The sequence below is a fragment of the Zonotrichia leucophrys genome, chromosome Z (genome assembly GCF_028769735.1).
Source record: "Zonotrichia leucophrys gambelii isolate GWCS_2022_RI chromosome Z, RI_Zleu_2.0, whole genome shotgun sequence".
Taxonomy (NCBI): domain Eukaryota; kingdom Metazoa; phylum Chordata; class Aves; order Passeriformes; family Passerellidae; genus Zonotrichia; species Zonotrichia leucophrys.
In genome coordinates, this window is record NC_088200.1 from 1116286 (window position 1) to 1132876 (window position 16591).

General features: G+C 39.3%; 1 protein-coding gene across 2 annotated transcripts in view; it reads left to right on the forward strand.

Moving 5' to 3' along the window:
- Nucleotides 1–16591, forward strand: part of DYM (dymeclin) — a 211258-nt gene that overhangs the window by 24836 nt on the left and 169831 nt on the right. For both annotated transcript variants that reach the window (XM_064736044.1, XM_064736045.1), the window contains exon 6: nt 4904–4976. In XM_064736044.1, the coding sequence (XP_064592114.1) occupies nt 4904–4976 (73 nt within the window). The remainder of the gene's footprint in view (nt 1–4903; nt 4977–16591) is intronic.

The window sequence follows — 16591 nt, forward strand, 5'->3', positions numbered from 1 at the left end:
CAGTGACATTTATTAGCAGTAATTCTGTGCATATTGATGGCAAATGTACTTAGCAATTACCTCTGAGCAGATTGTTCATGGGATGTTGTTGATTAGGAAAGTAATTGTGTGTGGTCTGCTGGTGAGGCAGGAAATGAGCTGCTCCTTGGCTCCTCTTTGGGTTTCCAATTGGAGATGGTTCCTGTGAACTTCCTGAGGGTGTTGAGGTTCATAACAGGCTGAGGTTAAATAGCCATTTGGTTTGAGTCCTAAAAATCTTACTTTTAAATGTCTACAGAAGGTGGTAATAAGGCTTATGCTCAGCTATAGGAAGATGAAGTATCATGAAGGAATTGTAATAAACTGTAGTTGTGCTAGGGCCTGTTAAAAGTAAGCAGAAGAAAATGAAGTGGTGTGTTTGTATTTTTATAATTAGGTGTAGCTTTCTTGAATTTTTTGATGTCTACTTTTTGGAAAATAGAATATTCCTGTTATTGTGATATATTTTTATTATAAAATTATTAATATATTGTTAGAATATCATTATTCCTATATTGCTCCTAATTTTACATAGATTTACTAGCACTTTTATGGAAATTTTACTATCTTTGGTGAACAGGGTTTTTAAAAATTAAGTTCTTAGTCATCCATACTATTTTTTCATTTACCAGAGCTTGGCATTATTTATAATTCTTCAATTGTGAGGATAAAACAAAGACTTACAAAAGACATTGTTATATGAACTGTTTGATGTGAATGGAATATCCAAATTAAAAGAAGTTTTAATACCATGTCTGAATTTTGAAGTTTCTGTATTTGCTTACTGCCTGATCAGTAGTCATTGAAAATAACAGTGCAATCACCCAACAACACAAACAACCTCTCTACCCTGTGGTAGAAAATTCATATGCTTTGCTCAGTCTCTTAGCCTTCTGAGAAAACGTTATTGTTCCTTTCAGGATCATCTCACAACTCCTTTGGAAATCACTATATAGTGGTGTTTGTTTCCCTATGAACATCATATTTTTATCCTTCTGACTGGACAATATCTTCTGGTGCCATGCTCTCTGAATTAAGTGCAGCACCTGGGAGCTTATAGAGCACAACTGCAGTGTCAGCCTGTCAGGATGCTCACACAGCAATCAGCACCTGCTCTGGGATATTTGGTGTGTCAGGGAGAAGTGTATGATTATAATCTGTGAGAGTCCTGTGTATGGAAAACATCCCTGTCACTGACTGCTCAGAAATATAGACTATGTATGACATAGTCACAATTGTTCAGGTAGCAAGTTTCATATTTGCCTTATCTCAGATTTTGCAGTTCATATGCTTTCACTTTTTCTGAATGTCCAGTTCATACTTTTTCCTGCTGCACTGTGCTTGAGGCTCAGAAGACAGCTGTGCAACCTTGCTTTGTGTCATAAAATGGAATTTTTTTGAAGGCTGAGTGCATGTGTGTACTTTAGCTTAACAAATAAATTGCCCTGAGTTGAGTTGCTGCTAACAGTGTGTTATTGATTTCCTTCAAAAGAAGGCCTACCACTAACAGAAATGTGTTCTTTTTGAGGAGTTTCAGATGGTGCAGCCTTTGCCTCTTCATCTGTAACTGAAATTTGCTTATAATTTTGGAGAAGATTTCAGAATTTTGATTGCAGGAGAATCCACAGAGAGACTAAACCCATATACTTCAAGATTCAGCTGAAAATGTCCTGATATCAATAAATCCCAAACTGGAATCAACATCTTCTCAGCTGAAGTTGGAGTTAGTCTCACTAACACAAATCATTCATCTTTCCAATGTCTATATCCTGTAATTTCTGCAGTCTTTAACTGTAGTGACTCAAAGGTGCAAGAGAGCACATGCTGAGTATTTTAGTTTAAATCAGACTATTGATTCATTTAACCTGTTCCCTGAGCTGTAGTAGGAAGCTTCATTCATTTTCTATAGAGGAATTTTTAAACATAAGGCTACTAAGGGCTGTTTGTGACGTATTAAAGCAAGTATGAGGACACAGAGAAGGGAATAAATAAAAAGACGTTTACTGCAAGCCTTAAATGATTTCATGCATGTTCAGCTATCACATCAAGGAAATGAGGGAAGGCGATCAATTTATGTACTCATTATTATCAAGCAGAAGTTGTAAGTTTTTAGGAGTAATTAGAACTGAAGACCAAACCACAAAACCTGGGGAACCTCTAAGTCTGTTTTGCAAGAAATTATTTATTTCATTACTTGTGTCCAGGTTCTGTATGAGCAACAGGGCAGAAAAACAAGTAGCATTTAAGATGAGGATGTACCTTGTTATGCCTGAATATCTTACTGATCAGGTAAGATATTCAACATCCACCAGATCAGGCCTTATCAATGTAGTAGTTAGGTTCTTGAGAAGATGGAGCTGAACTGGTTTTAGAACTGGGGCCTCCTGGCATCTCTGTTTTCATCTTCATAAGCCATTTAACCTGTGTAGTGTGTGCTAATCCGGTATCTGTAATGTGGGTGACTTTGAAAAAGTAAAAACAAACAAACGAACAAAAAAGCATTATTAAAAAAAAAAGTTAAAAAGGTATATAAATATATGTATGTATATATGTATACATAATATGTATGTATATATATATGTGTATCTATATGTATACATATATATGCATATATTAAAAATATATATATTTACCAAATCCAAAACAAACAAACCCCACCAAAAAGTCAAAATCCATAAAATTTCTTGCAAAATGAAATAATCCATGTTTGAGGACTTAAATATAGCTGATGAAAAAAAATGATGCTTCAGCATGACTGGACATTTTAAAACCTGTGTAATTGCTGTCACTGGTGCAGTGCAGTTTGGAAGAGACACCTGTGATTTCTTCTCCCTGCTCTAATTTTATCTGGACAGGTTCACCCTGTACTTACTTTCCCCAAGGCTTTACAGGTCTTTGATCCAAGTATGTGATCTATTAATGTGAATGAGTCTTGTGTGTATTGTCTTTATCCTGCTATTGAAAGAGGCATTGTTTATGAAAACACAGAGTGTTCCGTGTTTATAGCTCTCTCTCACGTTATAGATTTGGCTTGCATCCTCCTCATTGTCTTGGCAAGATGAAAATTAAACAAGAATGCGTGCGCCCCCATTGGGAAAAGGATACATTAATTACTGTAGCTGAATGACATTGATTACAGCAATTAAGTTGTTGTTTTTTTTTTTTTAAATAACATCTTTCATTCTATGTGACTGTGCTAACCCAGTGTTTTCTTCCTTTATTTTGAATATTGTCTTGAGAGAAAAGCCTTCTTTCATATTCAAATAACCTTGTTCTCTGTTCATAGAAGTTGTGCATACAGTGTGGCAGAAAAATTTATGTTTTAAAAATGCTTTCACCTTACTTTTTTAACCTTTTTCTTCTCATTTTCTTCTGTTGGGAGAAAAATTAGGTACCTGTTGGGAACTAGTAACAGTCTTGCTTTATAAGCATTTTCTAGGTCCAGAAAGCCTTAGGAAAGTGTCACATTCAAGTTACTTTAGAATATATTATCTATGCTCCATTATTGGCTGTGGTTTCTGTCCAAGGTTAAATAATCTGAGCAGTTCTTGGTTTTACTAACAGGAGCTGCATTGTGTTACTCGTGGGGGATTCTATATAAAGGAAACCACGTTTCCGTGATAAAAAACTGATTTCCTTTAGAATGTGCAGTTCACTAGGTGACAATTTTTAATGTGTTTTTAATAAACTGATTGTGGAAAGAAATAATTTTGCTTTATAGTGAATATTCCCCCTGGTGTGCTTCTTAAAATTGAGTTCTGTATTCAAGAACAAACTTGAGTTAAGCAGAGTAACACCTTTGTAACCTGGCTATAAAGCTGTGTTTATGGCAGGAGTTATTTATTTGAAAATACAAAATAAACAGGCATTTGGGTAATTATTGTACTGCAATGCTGTAATGCAGGGGATCAGCTAGGCCACTCTTCAGCCATTCAGCGCTATAAAACTCTCCACTTCTTTATGATGTTATAGGTTTCTCATCATAATTGTATTTTTGAAAGCAGAAAAATCCTGATGAGCCAACAGATTTATCTTCTGGGTTTTTTAGTACTATATGATAACTTCAAGTGGTTTAATAAGTTTTTCTTTAATGAGTCTTGAAAGTCTTTTGTTACAGTTGCTTTTAAAAATTATTCATGTAAAATATGAATAGTTTTATTGCTTAGAATAGTTGCAAGTTTTTTGATAATTCTGCATCACTGCATGCATTTTATCACATTGTATATGACTAGAGAGTAATTTCTGTTCCCTTAAAATGCACAAGCTTGTCATTGAAATGTGTGAAACTTCCTCAATGGATAAATGTGTATCCATGAAAACATTGTGTCTCTATTACTCTGGAGCAGTAGTGACACGGTCAGGGACTCCATTATTTTGGCATTCTTTTATGATGTTGCTCAGTGAATCGTAGACAAATGACACTGTCTCTGATTGTCCTTCTCTTAGATTTAAAAAAACAGAGTGGGAAAATATGTGAAGTGCAGGGGATTTTGAAAGGACATTTATCTGTGGACCAGTGAGAAGTCACCAGTGATTAGTTCAACAGTTAGTAATTACACTGTTTAATATGATCTTCTGTAAGTAGTAAAGGAAGGCTTGTTGTGCTAAATATTAGCACATTCCTACAATACTGACATCTCGTTTAATTTATGCATTTGTTGTTAGTTACTTTTTTATGTAAAAAGGGAAGGCATCACCATTTTCTCTGTTAATTATCTCAAGTGCTTTCTATTTCAGGAAAAGAATCCTATCTCCTTTAACAGCTAGAACTTCTAGTGGTTGTTCTTTAATTTAAGATATTGATAATCTGCATTTGTGTGTTTGAATCTTGGTTTTGTTTTGGTATTTGAAAACCCAGAAATCCTTTGCTGTGCTTCTTTTTTAGGAACAGAGTGCGAAGACCTTATAGAGGAGTTGCTGTGCTGCCTCATCCAGCTCATTGTTGAAATTCCCCTCTTGTAAGTAGGCTTTTTTTTAACTTAGTCTTCTTTTATAATCTGAGCATTTGAGAGACTATGAAACCTGTAGTAATGGGTTTATAATGTTTAAATAGTTGTATTTGAATGTTCCATGTGATGGAGCAGTACAGATAATGATAAGCTGCTGCCAGTGCCAGCCCTGAATATTCTTTTGGAAGAAGTACATGATGAACGTCTCACACCCAGTTCAAACCATCAACAGAAGTTATTCCATTTGTTTCAGGTACCCCTGTCAGCACACAGACAGTAACTGGTGGAAATGGTTGTGCTCATGGTACAGGGGAAGGTACAGTGGAGGTGTCACTTCAGCTCTGGGGTATGCAGTAAGGTGAAAACTAAAGTTCTTCTGCAGTTCTGTGGGGGTTTAAATTGAAAATAAATCATACTGTGCTATTTAATACTGATTTCTAAAATTCCGGTGAATTGATGTCCAAAGAAGGGACAAGAGAAATTAATAAGTGGAATGTTTCTGTAGATCTCCAGATTTGTTTACATGGCTTTTTTTTCATGCATCTGTTGTATTTGAGAAATGTTGATTCCATGTCTTGTTGGGAAATGTGTCGTAAAACATACTTCAGTGTTTTATGTAGGAGAGCATGCTTTGTTCTTTGGAAAAAAAAAATGTTCTTCCACTTTTGTGGAAGTGTTCTGATGAGTTTTGGCTATTTTCCCCATGATAAACTTTACTAAACGTAGAGTGAGCAGTGTCTTTAGTGTTAAATTTCATTGTAGTCTGTGTCTAAAATGCAGCGCCCCAGCTGAAGCATGGCAGCTTTGGAGGATTTCAGATTGTCTGTTGCAGTGTAGTATAGAGCTCTGCTATCTCATGGCTGGGATTGTTCTTTTGGCTGGAAAACTGACAAGGATGCAATGTTTTTTGAGACATTGCTGTCATTAAATGCAGCTCTGTCAACGTTAATGCGAGGGGTTTGTGTAGGTAGAGTGTAATGAATTAGTGGTGTGATTCAAAGTGTCATTCCACAGAGCTTGTCAGGACTTCCTGGAACACATACAGGCTTTGTTTGGAGCAGACTAGAGGAAGTACAAAGGGCTGAGAGGACTGTGATATACGGGCAAGTTCATAAATCCTGCAGGGTTTTATTTTTCTTTCTTGGAAGCACCCGTGTGTAGTCCAGTATCCTTCATAATGCCTTTCCAGCAGGGAAAAATACGCCAGCATGATAGTTCCTCACCCACTTCCACAACTGAGGCTCTCAGCAGCTCTGTGTCTGTGTGAATCTGGTTGCCACAAGTGGAAGCAGCTGATGGAAGCACTTAGATTACTGTAAAATCCAATGCTAAAATGGCTTGTTTAAAAAGAAAATTATAAAGCCTGTCCATAATTTAATATTCAGCTATATCAAAAACCTGCATTTCATAAGAGATAGATGCAGAAGATTTTTGTTTTGTGGTTAGTTGGGTTTCTTTTGGTGAAATAAATTTTTTTTAGGTAACCTTCTCCTGAAACAGAGTGTTGCTGATTGCTAATAAATACTAACACTTACAAAAATGTGTATTACTGTCTTGTTTATCACTAGAATATGTTTAACAGTGTGATAATGCCTTAACTAAGAATTTTGTTCCCATACATTGGAAGGGAAATAGGTAGGGGGAAGGACATACTGGAGAACTTGTGTTCTCTAATACACAGTCCAGCTATGTTCTTCAAAAAGGTGTTAAAAGGTATTACTTTAGTATTAATTTTTTTCAAGAGAGTGATCAGGATTGCTTTCACAGAGAGTGTACTTCTTGCTTCCCACTCTCTTCCTGGTCAGTTATCACTAGAGATTCTTTCCCTGTTCTGTTCCAAGGGACTAGTCCATTTTTGTCTTTAGCTGGAATGAATCAAGAGAGCTGCAGGCTAGTATGTGAATTTGGGGAAGGAATAGATTGAGTGGAATAGATGAAATATTCAAACTTGTAATGATCTCTGTGTCGGAACTTAGGATCACCTGTGAGAGAACAGGCAGTTTTGGCAGCTTGCAATGGCACTGTAACAGAATGTCTGTCTGTAAAGATACTGTCAAAGATTAATTTCTTTGGTGACAGACCATTAAAATATCCATGCTGAGCTGGTCTTCAAAGTATCTTTCAGAACAGCAAAGACTTTGTTAAGAGCATTCAATAGCCTTAAACAGGGGATTTGAACAATTAGTGTGTCCCTTGGGTTCTGCAGATGCAGTTTGGTGAAGGGGTGGATACTAACTGGCATCTGCTGTCTGAATAGATTGCTTCCCTGCACCCCAGTTAAAGCTTGTATTTTTCTCCTTCACTGAAGCTGTAACAATATTTTTAAAGCATGGAATGCCATTTCCGTGTTCAGAATGCAGGAACAGAGGTACCTGTGCAGCTGTTTTGCACTCCTTCCTTTTGAACTTGTTCTGAATGTCGATTCAGGTGCTTGGAATACCTGTGTGTGGTATTTTGCGCACAGGTTTGCACACACAGGTACATAGTTGTTCCAGACTGGTTGGAGAGCAGCCCTGAGGAGACGGATTTTGGTATATCCTGGTTACACCCCAGAAGTTGTGAAAGGCTGGACATGCCCCAGCCACGGGCACCAGGACCCAGAAAGCTCCTGTGCCCTGGGCTGATCCCCAGCGTGGGCAGCAGGGCAGGGGGATCCTGCCCCTGTGCCCCTGGGCTCAGGTGAGAGCCCACCTGCAGAGCTGCCCCAGCCCTGGCTCCAGCAGCACAAGGAGCTGGAGCTGCTGCAGCCAGTGCAGAGGAGGCCACGGAGCTGCTGCCAGGGCGGGAGCCCCTCTGCTCTGGAGCCAGCCTGGCACAGCTGGGGCTGCTCAGCTGCACCAGAGAAGCTCCAGGGACACCTGAGAGCCCCTGCCAGGGCCTGCAGGGGCTCCAGGAGAGCTGCACAGCCCCTGGGGACAAGGCAGGCAGGGACAGCAGCCAGGCAATGGCTCCCAGGGCCAGAGGGCAGGGACAGATTTTGGCCCATTGGGAATGAGGAATTGCTGGCTGGGAGGGTGGGCAGGCCCTGGCCCAGGGTGCCCAGAGCAGCTGTGGCTGCCCCTGGATCCCTGGCAGTGTCCCAGGCCAGGCTGGATGGGGCTGGGAGCAGCCTGGGACGGTGGGAGCTGTCCCTGCCATGGCAGGGGAGTGGGACTGGAGGGGCTTTAAGGTCCCTTCTGACCCAAACCATTCTGGGATTGTAAATGTAAGAAGTTTGAGCTTGGCAGGGACACAGAATTCGTGAGGGTTCCAGTCTTTTCTTGGGTATGTGCAGATGTCACTCACCTCTGAGCTTGCTCTGGTTGTCAGCCTTGGCAGAATAAGCTCATTTATGTGTACAAAACAACCAAAACAACCTACAGCATGCAGGTGGACTGTATTTCTCAAAATTAATAAGTAAGGTGTGGGATGTGCAAGAAGATAAATATCAGATCTCTGCCTCTTATTATGAAGCATAACTTTTTTTTTTTTTTTTTTTTTTTTTTTTTTTTTTTTAGGAAAGGCTGCAGAGCCTTTTCTGGGAGGCAGAGCATTTCTGGAAGTGTCTCAGTTTTTTACAGGGAATTTAAGAGAATCTTCCTCAAAGTTAGTTTGTATTGGAAAAGGCAAATGTGCTTTAAGGCAGAAATAGGTTGCAGTAGGGACTCTGGGACTCTGCAACATTGTGGTGCTGTGTCTGAGAGTTATTTAAAATATCTTGAATTACCTTTCTGAAAAACAGGCTGTGCTGCATTGTACAAAATGCCAGGCATAAAGGTTTCAGGTTTAATTTTATAGGAAATACAGTTTTCATCAATTAGACTTGTGCAGTCCCTTATAACCCTTATGTTACCATATGTTGATGTTTGATTTATGGTTCCCTTGGGTGTGCTATGGATACTCTGCTTTTATTTTGGTTTTGCTAATGTTAGCACTCAAGAGTGTACACTAATGATTCGAACTGCATAGTCGGCAAAAAGATACAATGTTAGTATTTAATTGTATGACTGCTATGTAGAAACTATTGCTAACATTTTGTTGCAGGATGGAGATCCCAAAGCTTTAAATTATAAAGGCTTCTTTCAGCAGCTTGTTAAGAGCTGGTATCCATAACTGAACATCTGGTTGTTATCAGTGCATTTTCACTTCATTAAAAACTATAAATGCATGTGGAGGAAAAATGAAATACTGTGATCTAGTTACATCACTCCTAAGTAGCACCCCGTGGTGCCAGTACAAGTTAGCTGATATTTCTATTACATTCCCTTATTTTCTCTAGTTATGGTTGTTTTAGGGTGCAGTCTTAGTTGTTTGGAAATGTTGACAATGTTGACAAAATTTAAATGTTGACAATGTTGAGAAAATGTAAATGTTGACAAAGTTTTGACTCATTTAGGGATGCTCTCTGCATTTTATGGGAGCTTAAAAGTCAAATGTAGGAGGAAGAAAGGCAGTATAATTGATTAGAAAGCTCTACAAAGTAACTGCAGTGTAGGAAAAGTGCCATGTACAGATGATTAGATGTTTAGGCTTTCTTTTTTGCCAGTTGAGAGTAGCAAAGAGATTAAGAAATATTTTCTGTTCTAGCTAGGAGCGCTATACTTTAATTATTTTTGTTGCTTTCAAAAGAATAGGTCAGAGTAGTTCTTTGTAAAAGGAGACTGTTCAAGGAATTTTTATCAAGATTGCAGTAGCTCCATTATTTGGAAAACATGTGACTTTTACAATTTTGGCAACTTTGTCTAATCATCAAAGACAAACTTCCATCTGTTGAAACTGAGGTTGAAGGTAGCGAAAATATCCAAACTGAGAGAGGTTTGTGTTTCTTCACTTTGAAGAGCCTCTAAGTTTTAGACTATTGTGCTCTGTTTAGGAGGGAGCTGATTAATATAAAGGGAGTTTTATTTGCTGCTGTACCTTGGGGTGGTAGGAGAACCTTTATCTATATCACATATTCTTACTCTGTTCTAGTTTAGTTTTTATTTTAGACTTAGATCAGTATTTTTCTGTGACCTGTTCTATCTGTTCACACCTATTCACTAGGTGTGCTTTAATTTGTAATGAAATTCCTCACCTCAAAGCACGGTATCAGAGGTCTGTAGAGTTTTTTTGTACATTATTCTGTGTATCATATTCCTAATAATTTGCTTTCTTATATGGTTTTCAGCCGTCTTTCCACAAAAGATGATGAGTGTTGAAAAACCTCTGTTTGCAGGGATTTGGGTCTCAACAGCAAAGACAGAGAGAGACTGTGGAGCAGGTTCACTTTCACTTAGGCTGCATCACTGATGTGATTCCTATGGTCTGGCTCTGTGTAGAACTCTCTGATGGTCTAATGTAGTTGTTTGATCACCTGGGTTATCTCCTCTTGCCTGGAAGCTGCACCTGAGAGTCTCTGCAGCTGTCCATTTCTATAGGAATTTGGGCTGCTCTCTTGTGAGCTGTTGTTTGAAAAGTAATGTCTTATAGTTAGTTTTAGTGGATATTTGCAACAAGACATGGTGATGTGAAAAGTAAATGGAGAATAATACAGCTTCTGTGCAACATTTAGAAGTCCAAAATTTATTCTAGGATTTTTAATCTGTAGAGGGAAGAAATAATTATCAGTGAGGCGACAATATACACAGTCACATAGTCCCAGATGGTTAAGAAACAGGTGTGTGAAAAAAGGCTCTAGAATAATGTTAATCCTTTAGGTATTACTTCAGAGTATTTCCGTACTGTTGATGCTGCCAGGGCTGGAGCCCCTCTGCTCTGGAGCCAGCCTGGCACAGCTGGGGCTGCTCAGCTGCACCAGAGAAGCTCCAGGGACACCTCAGAGCCCCTGCCAGGGCCTGCAGGGGCTCCAGGAGAGCTGCACAGCCCCTGGGGACAAGGCAGGCAGGGACAGCACCCAGGCAATGGCTCCCAGGGCCAGAGGGCAGGGACAGATTTTGGCCCATTGGGAATGAGGAATTGCTGGCTGGGAGGGTGGGCAGGCCCTGGCCCAGGGTGCCCAGAGCAGCTGTGGCTGCCCCTGGATCCCTGGCAGTGTCCCAGGCCAGGCTGGATGGGGCTGGGAGCAGCCTGGGACAGTGGGAGCTGTCCCTGCCCATGGCAGGGGGTGGGATGAGATGATTTTTAAGGTCCTTCCCACCCAAACCATTCTGGGATTTTTTGTTTTCTCACCCTATTCTTCTCCCAGTTGAGAATGCCTGGCATGGGGGAGATGCAGTACAAAATGTAAGAGATTCTTTCTGCTTCCAGTCTGTGTTTGCTGAGTGCCCCCCCGGGACATCTCCCAAATGTTTGGAATCAGCTGTAATGACTGTAGAACATTATCAGCTGCCACAGTGTATATGTGCCATCAGTGAGTGTAAAATTAGGAGTGTTTCCAAGAGGAAAGATTATGTTCTCTTTGAGTTGTTGTATCCTGAGACTGATAGCCAGATATTGTACTTGCTTTTCAGTTTTAAAAACTGATCCTATTCTCTGTGGTGACTCCTCTTTCACCTTTCTGGTGGGCCCTCAGGAAGCAGGGAAATGAAACCTGGTTCCTGTATGATTTGAGACTTTTTGTATGAATCAGCCCTTTTGGCAACTCTCCTAAATTAGAAAATGGGTTACCTTTTAACCTTTTAATACTCGGAGTAGACAGCTCTGGCTGGGTGAAAGTTCGGGAAAATATTTGAACAGGGAGGGGGCTCGGTCTGGGGGTGGGAGTTGAAATTTGGAGTTTGGTTTCTGACTGTTCAGGCTGTTTGCTCTGTAGGTGTGAAATAATTTATGAGCTCCCAGCCTCTGTGTGCTGATATAGAAATAGCTCCTTTTCACGGAGTAATTAAAGTGTTTACAACAGCATGTGCCTTCAGAGTGTTAATTGGAGTTTGTAACTGAGATTTTCCTCTATGGTGCCTCTGTGCTTCACCTCGGTTCCTCTGTCACAGACCTCTCTCTCACAGGCAGGGAACAAAGCTGAATGACTGGGAGCATAGAAAGCACTTGTGAGCAGTGCTTGGCCTTGGAGAGAAGCCAGCAGCAGCAGGATGGTGACACATAGGTAGATTGTTGAAGTTCTTGGTAGGTGATGCTGATAGGAGGTCATCCACATGGTTTTGAATGGATAAAGCAGATGCCAGGATACTGAGGAGTTGTGGTTTTAACAGGATCATAGTTTTTTTTTTTTGTTCTGTGTGGGGTGATTGCATCATTTGGGGACAGTATTTGGGCTAAGGTCGGACAGGGCTTGGAGTAACCTGGTCTAACAGAAGGTGTTCCTGTCTGTGTCAGGGGTGGAACTGGATGAGCTTTAAGGTCCTTTCTGAAACAAACCAGCCTAGGATTTGATGATTCTGATTTACAATTCTGTCACCAAAGTCAATAAATAAAATAAATAAACTAAAATGTATGTTTTTGGTTGAAGACCGGAAGAGAAGTGATACTCTCTCCAATCCACGTGTTGGAAGAATTGGGTACTGCACCAATTTCTCTAAAGAAGTACTACTGTATGTCTAAATGCAGTGCTGCTTTAAAGCAGCTGTAGAGGTCCCAGAGGAGCCCAGGATCTCTGTTACCTACCTGACAACACGGATTAAAATGGAATGTGGTCTGACTCAGTAGAATTTATTTCTTAGAGGCCGTGGACTTTCCATCCCTGGAAGTGTCCAAGGCCAGGTTGGAGCGCGATGGGATAATGGAAGGTGTCCCTGCCCACGGCAGGGAATGGGACTGGATAAGCTTCCAGGTGCCTCCCAACTCAAACCATTCTGTTATTCTAATTTTTGTCTTTTGATTTAATAAGTTGTTATCTAATGGTTACTGATTTATTTATGATTATAAATCATACAACTCTGTAGTCGTTTAATTAAAAAAATTTAATTGAAATGATCTGGCATCATTTACTTTTGGATGGAATCCACTGATGTGGATTTCAGTTTTTCAGTATCATCCACTGATGATACATTTCAGTTTTTCATTGAAATGTAGACACCAAACACCTGTTAAATACGCAGATTTGTTATGCTGGTATTGGGGAATCTTGCATTTTGGAGTTCCTCATTCTATGAAGAATTCATTATTTAACATAATCTCGGATAGATATGACATGATCTGAATTTTCTTCAGAGAGTACATGTTTATGTATAAGGTTTGTTGCCAGAAATCAGTTTTAGCTCAGGTGTCTCATGGGAGAACCTGGGCCTGCTCCATCCAGTGCCAGGATGTCACTGCATGCCAGGTGTGGTACCAGGAGGGCATTCCAGGCATGGGGTGTTCCAGGAGGACAGCTGCCTGGGATAAGGGAGAGAAACGATTGCTGTGAGTTCTGGACCTCAGTCTGTCTCAGATTCTTTCCATGTGAAAGACTCGAGATGTCTTTTGAGAGACAGACCTGTAGTATCTGCTAACTTACCTACCTGATATGGGAATATATCTCCCTTTGGAAAGGGGAAGGAGAAAAGAAGTGGAAAAAAATTGAGAATAACTAATGAATCCCCAAAAGAGAAAATCCAAAACAAGAGAAAGAAAAGACCTCTGCATGTTTTGTTACATTGCTTTGTGATCTCCATTTGCATAGAGTGTGAGCTCTATCTGTAGATTTTTTTATTTGTTTTGCAAGACACTTGAGAATGCCACAAAATGCCACAGAAGCTCAAAACAACATGCAGCTATTCTAGCTTTCTGAAAGAAGTAGCTAAATAATTTTGACATGCAATTGATACATGAGTTCATTATTTCTGGTTTCCTCCTTAACTGCAAGCAAACAGTTTCCAGGGGAAGTTGAAGATCAGCATAAATTCCATGTACAGGCATTCTATATGACTGATAGCTTTGAATAAAATAAAAAAAATCAAAACCAAGTCCTCCTATTATATAGTCTCTCAATATAAATAAACAATGTGTTCTTTGAAGTTGAAAGAAGTTCCTGATAGTTCTTGTGATCCTTTAGAAGTGCCTGAGTTTCAGAAAACCATACATTTGACCCTTGGTGGAGAAAATAATTTTGCTCTGAGGCTTTATCATTATGCTGATAAATTAAGGGTGACTGGACCTGAGGGGTAAACCCAGATATCAGGACCCTGTTTGTGTTTATGTCAGAGCAGATTTAATTTGAACAGATTCCACAGGTTTGAGTGGAGTGTTTCTACAGTTAAATGTGCCCCGTCTGGGTTTTGAACTTAGAGAAAATGAGAGCAACTCACCAAGTGGGACTGCTTGAATTTACCTTTCTGGTATTTTTCTGTCGTGAGTTATATAAGAATATTGAAAGCAGATTTTTTTTTTTTCCTTTATAAAGTGCAGTAATCTCTTAGTTTATTTTTTATGCTGATTCTTGTCAAAACAGAAAATTATTTTGTAATGTTTCCTCAAATTTGCTATTCCACTTGTGTGGGTTATAATAAAAATAAATGAATGAATGATTGAAATGGAGAAAAAGTATACTAGACCCCAAAATTTGTTTCCTCTCTGAATAGTGACCCAGTGCATGCTGTAGTATGTCATGAAGTTGTTACCCTTTTCATTCATCACCTTGGGGTAGGAGACATTGTTCTTGTATTCTCAGCCGATGTCATAATGATAAGTTTCTGAATGTTTTTCTTGTAATATCAAAAAAGTATTTTCCCAAACTGTTGCTTTTATGCTTTTATTTTGATAGAAAAGCATTTCTCTCTTTTTTTTTTTTTTTTTTTTTTTTGCTGATGGTTGAGCCTTTGATAATTTGATGTTATGTATGTATTTAAGTCTTCTTTGGGATGCGTGTGGGTGGCGGATTGCACAGCTCCTCTGGCTTGGAGAGGGAGCGGGCACTGTTCCGAGTGCAGCCTTGCTTCTGGCTCAGATGAATTTGCAGTGGAACCAGATCAGAGTGTAACCTCTGGCCTGATCTAATTATCAGCATTTACACTGGCGAACTTCCTCAGGAGTGGGCAAAAAGTCAGGTAACTTGCAGAGAGCAAAAGCAATTCAAAAGGACATCATGATTTTCAGGAAAATGTTACTTAGGCAGTATGTCCTTTCCCAGCCCATAACTTCAAATGTTTGGGGTTCAAATACTCAAATGAAGTGAGAGAAAATAAAAGGCAGTGAATATGCACAACCTTCATTTTTAAAAACATTTTTGTATGAGAGGTGGTGCAGTTCTGTGGATTGTGATCCAGGAAATTGTGATTCCAGTTTGCTGTTGGCTTTGAGTAAATAACTGCACTCTGGAGAAACTCTGGCCTGGAGCTGCTGCAGAAGAGCTTAACTTAAGCTGTCTGTGCATTGTGATGCATGAAATTCTTGTTTTCACACTTGTCAGTAATGCGTGTTGTTTGCAGTATATCTGGCAGCACGCTTGAGAATATTAAGCTATTTGGTTGTGTTAAAAATTAGACTGATTTCTTCTAAATAAAATGCTGTGTGTTTTAGTGAGGACCACACCAGCTCTGATCCTGAGACTGAAAATGAAAATCTAGTCCTTCCTGGGGTCAATTTGTTTTGTTTTGGGAGATTGCACTGTAGTTTTCAAATCATCATTGTTTGAAAGTGCACTTAGTTTTATGCTTATACCTGTTCTAACTATTGAGAATAAAATTTTTGGAAGGTGACATTGCAACAAAGAAAAATTTAGCACCACTGATTAAATAACATAGATGCTGATTTGTTCTTTGGTGTTTTGACTTTTTTAAATAGAGGTACTGTTAAATATTTGCATTTGACAATAATAAACAGATTTTGAATTTCCAGTAGGTCCCAGGTCAGAAAACCTTGATAACTGTTGCAGGGAAACCATTGTAACTTAGCAATACTGGATTGTGAAGCATACTGTGGAAATTAAATAGTGACAGTGGGAGAAGCATTAAAAGAACTTGTGGTAACAATAACAATACTTGATAACAATATTTCTGGTGAACTGCAGGGTGGTGCTGTTGCACCAAATGAAGTACCTCATTTTGGAGGACATTCTTTGGTTGAAAGTAGGAATGATACTGGTTCATGTCCAAGTTAGTTCATTGCGTTTTAAAAAGTTTCTTGCAGTCTGCAATTTGTTACTGATTTAGGAGGCAAATGCCGTTTTTCTCTCAGTTTTAAAAACCAGATTTGTAACAAGGTCATTGTAGGCAGAGGTGGAAAGAGAAAGCACAAGATATTTTTAATAGTGTGTCTGTCATCTGTTTTGCTGCACAGCCTTTCCTAATGAACCTGGGCTAAATGAACTGTGCTGAACTGTCTGGTGTCTGTATTTAAGCATTGCAGCTCATTCTTTGTGATTGTCTTGAATACCTTGTAATACTTTGAAATTTTCTACTTCCCTGTTACCTCAAAAATACCGTTTAAAACTGAGCAATGTATCCTGGTACCCTGAGCATTTTGTACACTTGAGCTGGCATTTGTAGATAACAATCTTCTTATAGGGATCCAGTTTTCTTGGCAGATGGAGCTGTGTTGGGCTAGCTGGACATTCATTCCCTCACTTAGGATGATGGCTTTGTGACAATTTTGTTTAATAGTACAAAGGACACACTTTTGAGAGATACTTAGTATTTTGAGGAAGAAGTATAGTCAGTCTATCAATTGCAACTTGAATGCCATGAGCAATACCTCTTTTTACATTGTTTTGTCCTTTGGTGTCTGAAAAGATTGCTTATTTCTAAGAAAAACATCCATTTTTGATATGAAAGGAT